General features: G+C 74.2%; 1 protein-coding gene across 1 annotated transcript; it reads left to right on the plus strand.

The window, feature by feature from the left end:
• Positions 1 to 1,184: 1,184 nt before the first annotated feature.
• EMIHUDRAFT_52786 (hypothetical protein) lies at positions 1,185 to 2,634 on the plus strand (the record flags this gene model as incomplete). The annotated part of the gene is made up of 4 exons (XM_005758105.1): positions 1,185 to 1,794; positions 1,909 to 1,934; positions 2,007 to 2,108; positions 2,413 to 2,634. Coding segments are annotated over 4 exons (960 nt in total), but the record flags the coding sequence as incomplete, so codon positions are not given.
• Positions 2,635 to 7,719: the final 5,085 nt, after the last annotated feature.

Here is a 7,719-nt window from a genome sequence, read left to right on the forward strand (position 1 = left end):
GTTTCTGCCTGCAACTAACCCTAACCCTAGGGGGAACCCTAACCCTAACCCTAACCCTAACCCTAACCCTAACCCTAACCCTAACCCTAACCCTGGGCCTAACCCTAACCCTAACCCTAACCCTAACCCTAACCCTAACCCTAACCCTAACCCTAACCCTAACCCTAACCCTAACCCTAACCCTAACCCTAACCCTAACCCTAACCCTAACCCTAACCCTAACCCTAACCCTAACCCTAACCCTAACCCTAACCCTAACCCTAACCCTAACCCTAACCCTAACCCTAACCCTAACCCTAACCCTAACCCTAACCCTAACCCTAACCCTAACCCTAACCCTAACCCTAACCCTAACCCTAACCCTAACCCTATCCCTAACCCTATCCCTAACCCTATCCCTATCCCTAACCCTAGCTGGGTAGCTCGAGAGCCCTATCCCTAACCCTAGCTGGGTAGCTCGAGGGCCCTATCCCTAACCCTAGCTGGGTAGCTCGAGAGCCCTATCCCTAACCCTAGCTGGGTAGCGCGAGAGCCCGATCCCTAACCCTAGCTGGGTAGCTCGAGAGCCCCATCCCTAACCCTAGCTGGGTAGCTCGAGAGCCCTATCCCTAACCCTAGCTGGGTAGCGCGAGAGCCCTATCCCTAACCCTAGCTGGGTAGCTCGAGAGCCCTATCCCTAACCCTAGCTGGGTAGCGCGAGAGCCCTATCCCTAACCCTAGCTGGGTAGCGCGAGAGCCCTGGCTCACCCTCCATGCCGTGAACAGGCGCTTTATCCACCCTATATTCTTCTCTCGTTCCTCTGCCCGTGCCTTGGTCTTGTCGTTGTTTCGCACCCATGTCTGTATGGCAATCGAGGCTGCCTTCCCCACTACCTGTAGTTCACCCGTACCCGGTGTCGTGTGAGAGAGGGTTGGAAAATTCTTCTTGGCCGGCTTCCCACCCAATGTCAGTACCGGCCGCCTCGCCCAGCGCCGCCTCGCCCAGCGCCGCCTCGCCCAGCGCTCCGCTGCGCGTCTTCGTGCGCATCCGTCCGCCGCTCCCGCGCGAGCCGCCGCTGCGCGAGCCGGCGCTGCTGGTCAGCGCCTCTGCCGACGGCCGTCCCGCCGTCTCAGTCATCCGCCCGAGCCGCAGCGTGGCTGACCCGGCGGCGGCCGCCGAGCCGACGGCGGACGTCTTCTCCTTCGACGGCGTTTTTGGCGAGGCGGCGGCGCAGCGCGACGTCTACGAAGCCGCCGCGGCGCCCCAAGTCGCCGCCTGCCTGCACGGCTTCAACTCGACGGTGTTCTGCTACGGCCCGTCCGGCTCCGGCAAGTCGCACACGTGCTACGGGCCGGCGCACGAGCTGCCGCCGGCTGGCCGGCGCGCGACCGCCGCGTGGGCGACCAGCGACGCGGCGGGCCTGATCCCTCGCGCGGCGCAGCAGCTGTTTGAATCGATCGCGTCGGGCGGGCGCGGCCGGTTCGTGGTGCGCGTGTCGTTTCTGCAGCTGTACCGCGAGTCCATCTACGACCTGCTCTCGCCGTCGGGCAGGCCGCTCGCCCTGCGCGAGGACCCGCGCGCCGGCGTCTTTGTCGAGGGCATCACCGAGGTTGCCGTCCGATCTCCGTCCGAGGTGTGGGCGCTGGCGGCGAGAGGGCAGCGGCACCGCGCGACGGCGGCGACCGCGATCAACGACGTGTCGAGCCGCTCACACGCGATCTTCACGGTGGTGGTGGAGCAGGCGCAGGCCTTGCCCTCGCTGCAGGGGCCGGGCAGGCGCAGCGGCGAGGCTGGAGGAGGCGGAGGCGGAGGCGGTGGTGGAGGTGGTGGCGGAGGCGGTGGTGGAGGCGGCAGCAGCGGAGGAGGAGCCGGAGGCGGCGGCGGCAACGGCGGCGGAGGAGGCGGCGGCGGCGGCGCCGGCCCTTCAGCGCTGAAGGTGTCGCGGCTGCACTTGGTCGATTTGGCGGGCTCGGGGCTACGAACGGAAGGGGGGAGAGAGGGCCATCGTTCGAGAATGGGGTGTTAGGTGGATTTGGCGGGCTCGGAGCGGGCCGCGCTGCTGGGCGAGCGCGGCGCGCGGCTCGAGGAGTCGAAGAAGATCAACCTCTCCCTCTCCGCCCTCGCCAAGGTGGCCTCGGCCAGAGGCCTCGGCCAGACCTCGGCCAGACCTCGGCCAGACCTCGGCCAGACCTCGGCCAGACCTCGGCCAGACCTCGGCCAGACCTCGGCCAGACCTCGGCCAGACCTCGGCCAGACCTCGGCCAGACCTCGGCCAGACCTCGGCCAGACCTCGGCCAGACCTCGGCCAGACCTCGGCCAGACCTCGGCCAGACCTCGGCCAGACCTCGGCCAGACCTCGGCCAGACCTCGGCCAGACCTCGGCCAGACCTCGGCCAGACCTCGGCCAGACCTCCCTCTCCGCCCTCGCCAAGGTGATGGCGACGCTGAGCGAGCCGCGGGGAGGCGGCCACCCCCCACACGTTCCGTACCGCGACTCGAAGCTGACGCGGCTGCTGCAGGACTCGCTCGGGGGCAATTGCCGCACGTCGATGGTCGCGTGCGTCTCGCCGCAGCCGACGGCGCTCGACGACTCCCTCTCCACGCTCCTCTTCACGTCGCGCGCCCGCGCCATCCGGAACCACGCCAAGGTCAACCTCCGCGCCTCGGGCGACGCGGTCGCCTCCTCCCTCCTCGCGCAGTACGAGGCGCGGCTGACGCAGCTGCGGGCGCAGCTGGCGGCGACCGAGGCCGCCAAGGCGCTCGCCCCGCCGCCGCCGCCCGAGGCGTCCTCGCTGCCGCCGAGCTCCGCGTCGGTGTCTCGGCTGGAGAGCGAGAGGTCGGCGGCCGAGGCGGCGCTCGCGCAGTGCGTGCGCGAGTACGCAAAGGAGCGCGCCCAAAAGGCGAAGCTGCAGCAGCAGATCAGCGGCTTGCAGGCGCGGCTGCTGCAGGCGCAGATCCACGAGGTGCAGTCCAAGGTCCTCATCGGCGGGCGGCGGATCGAGGTGTGAACAGCGGCTCTTCACACCTCCAGCTGTGAGCAGGTCCTCATCGGCGGGCGGCGGATCGAGGACGGCTCGCCAGCCCTCGACGAGGACGAGCCGCCCGACGCGGCCGCCGCGGCGGCGGCCGAGGCGGCGGAGGCGCGGGAGGCGCTGGCGGTCGAGCGGCGGCGGGTGGAGGTGCTGCAGCAGGAGCTGTGCGCTGCTCGCGGCTCCGAGTCCGACGAGAACGACGACCCGCACACAGCTCGCAGGGTGGCCGACAAGGAGGCGGCAGACAGGGCGGCATCCCTCGCGGAAGAGCGCGATGCGGCGGCGGCGGACGCGGCGGCCGCGCGCGCGGAGGCCGCGGCGGCGGCGGCGGAGCGGGACGCGGCCTTGCGCGCCGCGGCCGAGGCGACGGCCGCGGCGCGCGCCGCCCATCGTACTGCGGCGGAGCAGCGGTCGGCGGCAGAGGAGGCGCTGAGCGGCGCGGCGAGGGAGGCGGAGCGGACTGCTCGCCGTGCTGCCGCCGCGGCAGCGGAGGTCGGGGCGGCGCGCTCCGAGGCGAGCGACGGCCGGGCGGCGGCGGCGGCGCTGCGCTCCGCGCTCTCTGACTCGGAGGCGCGGGCGGCGGAGGCGGAGAGGCGCGCGGGCGAGGCGGCGGCGGCGGCGACGGCACACGCCGAGGGGCTGGAGGCGGCGTGAGCCGAGAGAGCACCGCTTCTGGCAGCTCTCCTTCCTACCGGGAGACCTCTCTTTTAGGCCCTCGCCGCACGCTGCGAGGCGTCCGAGCTCGCGCTGTCGGCGGACACCTCCGAGACACTTCCTACCCACTTCCGAGACACTTCAGGCGTCCGAGCTCGCGCTGTCGGCGGAGCGAGCCGAGCGGGCGCGCGAGAGGCGGGCGGCGGACGAGTCTGCGCGCGCCGCCGAGAGCACTCTCGCCGCGGCAGAGCTGCGGAGGGGGTGCGTGCTGCGGCCGAGATGGCCCGAGATCACCCGAGATTGCGCGAGATAGGCCGAGCTGGAGATGGACGCGTGCAGGGGCCGGGCGTCGGCCGCCGAGGCTGCCGCGGCGGCCGCAGCCAGCGCGGGCGCGGCGGCGGCGGCGGACCGCGAGCGCGCTTGCGCGGCGGCGGAGGCGGCGGAGGCGGCGGCGGCGGCGGCGCGGGAGGAGGCGGCGGTGGCGCGGGAGGAGGCGGCGGCGGCGAGGGAGGAGGCTGCGGCGGCAAGGGAAGGGGAGGCGCGGCGAGCGGCGGCGGCGGCCGAGGCGAGGCGCGAGGCGGCGGCGGGCGCGAAGGCGTTGGCCGAGGCGGCGGCGGCGGCGGCGGAGGCCGAGGGGCGGGCGAGGGTGGCGGAGGATTCCGCGGCCGAGGCGGCGGCCGAGGCGGGCGCCGTTTGCGAGAGCGCGGCGCGGGAGGCGGCGGCGGCGCGGGAGGCGGCGGCGGCGGCGGCGGCCGAGGCGCGGGCGCGGGTGGGTCGCGAGGCCGCGGCCGCGGCGGAGGAGGCGGCGGCGCTGCGCCGCCGCTTGGCAGAGGTTGAGGCGCGCGCCGCCGACACCTCACTGACGCCCTCCGAGGCGTCGGACGCGTCCGCGGCACCCCACTGACGCGTCCATGACATGTCCTCAGGCGCGCCTCGCCGCCGGCGAGGCGTCTGCTGCCGCGGCGGCGGCCTCGGCGGCGCAGTCGCTCGCCGGAGCGCGCGCCGAGGTGGCGAGGGCCGAGTCGCGCGGCGAGGAGGCGTGCGCCCGCGCAGAGCTCGCTGCTGCGTCGGCAATCAGCGCCGCGGACGAGGCTGCGGCCGCGGCGGCGGCGCGCGTGCTGGCGGCGGAGGGGGCGGCCGACGGCGCTGCTCGCAAGGCTGGCTTGGCGGCGGAGGGGGCGGGCTCGTTAGCCCCCGACTCGCGGAGTCATCCTCGCCACTCCTCGCTACTAGGCCGCTCGGCTCGAGGAGGCCGTCTCTGGCGCGGAAGAGCGGTGCCGCTCGCTGCAGGCGCTGCTGCAGGAGGCGAGGGCCGAGGCGGCGGCGCGGCGCGACGCGGTCGCGGCGGCCGAGTCAAAGTGCAGGGAGGGGCAGGAGGCCGCCGCCGCCGCCTGCGCGGATGTGCGCTCGCTCGAGACGAGGCTGCGCGGCGGGGCGGGGGAGGGGGAGGTGTGTCGACGACCACGACATGTCCGAGACATGTCCCATAGGCTGCGCGGCGCGGTGGAGGAGACGGAGGCGGCGGCCGCGGCCGCCGCCGCCAGCTTGGCCGAGCGGGAGGCGGCGCGCCACGCCGCCGCCGCCTCCGAAGAGCGAGCGAGGGCCGCCGAGAGGCGGGCCGACGCGGCGGAGGCGGCGGCGGCGCGGGCGGTTCGCAGGGCGGAGGCGGCGAGCGCCGAAGGGGCGCGTGCGTTTCAAGAGGTGGGGAGCGAGCAGCGCGGGGGGGTCGGACATGTGCGCGGCACGTTCTCACTTGCTCGGCGCGCCCCTCAGGTGGAGGCGGAGTTCGAGGCGCTCGCGAGCACCTCCGAGGCGCGCCGCGCTGAGTCTCGCCAACCTAGAGACCCACTCTCGTCGACTGACACGACGTGTATGATGAGGCGAGAGTGCAAGGAGATGCTAGTCGCTGCAGCCGGATCCCGACTTCCTTCGCCAGGCGCGCGTGCGCCAGTCCGCAGAGCTCGCCGCCGCCGCAGACGCCGCGCGCGCCGCTGCGCAGGCGGAGGCGGCGCAGGCGGCGGGGAGGGTGGACGCGATGGCGGCGGCGGCGGCCGCGGCGGCGGCAGAGCGTGACGAGTCGCGCGCTGGCGCCTCGGCCGCCGCGGAGCGGGCGGAGGCGGCGGAGGCGCGCGCTGGCGCCGCAGAGGCTGCTCTGGCGGAGGCGCGGGCGGAGGCTGCCCGGGGGTTCGCGGCGTCGGGCGAGGCGGTGAGGGCCGCTCAGGCGGAGGCGGAGGAGGCTGCGGCGGAGGCGACCGCCGCGAGGCGCTCGTGCGCCGAGGCGCTGGCTGCGGCGGCGGCGGCGCACGAGCGGGGACTGGCCGACGCAGCGGCGAGGCACCAGGCGGCACACGAGGCGGCGCTGGCGGAGGCGCTGGCCGGCGCGGACGGCGCGCGCTCGGGAGGCGGCGGGCGACGCGGCGGGCGAGAGACGCGTCGGTGACGCGTGCACGGCGGGATAGGCGTGGCGCGAGAGGCGGCGAGGGACGCTGCGCGCCAAGCCGCGGCCGCGCGCCGAGAGGCGGCGGAGGCGGAGGCGGCGCGAGCGGAGGTGGCGGCGGCGCGCGCCTCGGAGGCGGCGGCGCGCGAGGCCACCCCCGCATCTCTCACGGCGGAGCTGTCCCAGGACATGTCCACGACATGTCCTCGGACATGTCCACGACATGTCCTCGGACATGTCCACGACATGTCCTCGGACATGTCCACGACATGTCCTCGGACATGTCCACGGCATGTCCTCGGACATGTCCACGACATGTCCTCGGCCCGCGTTGCCGCAGGCGGCGGCGGCTTTCGCGGCGGAGCTGGCGGAGGAGCGGGTGGCGCTGCGCCTCGCGGCGGGCGGCTGGCCGGAGGCGGACGAGGCGGCGGCGGCGGCGGAGGCGGCGGCGGCGGCGGCGGCGGAGGCGACGCGGCAGCTCGGTGCGAAGCCCCCCCCCCCCCTTCCCCCCCCTCCCCCACCCTCCCACCGTAGCCGGCCTCTCTATTATGCGCGACGCATTCGTCGACGTACTCGAGTGCAGCAACAGACACCGACGCATCTCCAGGTGCCGTCGAGGGGCAGCGTGACGAGGCGCTGGCGGCCGAGGCTTCGGCCGGGCAGCGGAAGGGCCTCTTCCGAGACCGTCCCGAGACGGCTCCTGGAAGCCTCTCGCAGGCGTCGGCGGAGCAGCGGCGAGCGGCGGCAGAGGCGGCCGCCGCGCAGGCGGAGCAGCGAGCCCGCGCCGCCGCCGCGGACGGCGCGGAGGCGACTGCGCGCGCCGAGGCGGCCGAGGCGGCGGCGGCGAGCGCGCGCGAGCGCGCGGGGAGCGAGGTGGAGGAGACGAGGGCGGCGGCGGCGGCGGCGGCGGCGGTTGGCTACCGCCAGATGCGGCGAGCGGCTGCCTTCCGAGACGTTTCCTGGACCTTTCTTGGGGCCGATGCCGGTAGGATGCCCTTCGGCTGGCTTCTGCAGAGGCGGCGTCGCGGGTGGCGAAGGTGGAGGAGCGGGCCGCGGCTGCGGCGAGCGAGGCGGCGGCCGAGGGAGCCTTCCGATGAGGTGTGTGAAGAGCGCCTCTCGACAGCGTCTGGCTGTGAGCAGGCGGCGGCCGAGGCGGCCTCGCTGCGCGCGTCGCTCGCGGCGGAGCGGGCGGCGGCGGAAGCGCTCGGCGCCAGTCTGGCCGAGGAGGAGAGGGGAGTCGGTGCCGGGCGGCGTCTCGTCACGGCGGCCCCTCTGCGAGCAGGAGTCGCCCTCGCCGAGGAGGAAGGGTTGCGGCGCGGCGCGGAGGGGGAGGCGGCCGCGGCGGGGCGCGCGCTGCAGGTTGCGGAGCCGTCCTCTCATTCCTTACCGATTCGCGTCCCTCATTCATCACGAGGTGATTCTCTGTTGTCGCAGGCGGAACGGTCGCAGCGAGAGGAGGCGGACGCGCTGGCGGCGAGGTCCGAGGTGCGCCGGTTCGCGCACCGCCAGGCCGATCTCGGCCGATCTCGACCCCATCTCTGGCTCATCTCGAACAGGTGCGCCGGATCGAGGCGCACCGCGAGGCGTCCGAGGCGCGTGGGGGGGTGGGGTGGGCT

This window comes from Emiliania huxleyi (assembly GCF_000372725.1).
Source record: "Emiliania huxleyi CCMP1516 unplaced genomic scaffold EMIHUscaffold_88, whole genome shotgun sequence".
In the NCBI taxonomy this organism is placed as follows: Eukaryota; Haptophyta; order Isochrysidales; family Noelaerhabdaceae; genus Emiliania; species Emiliania huxleyi.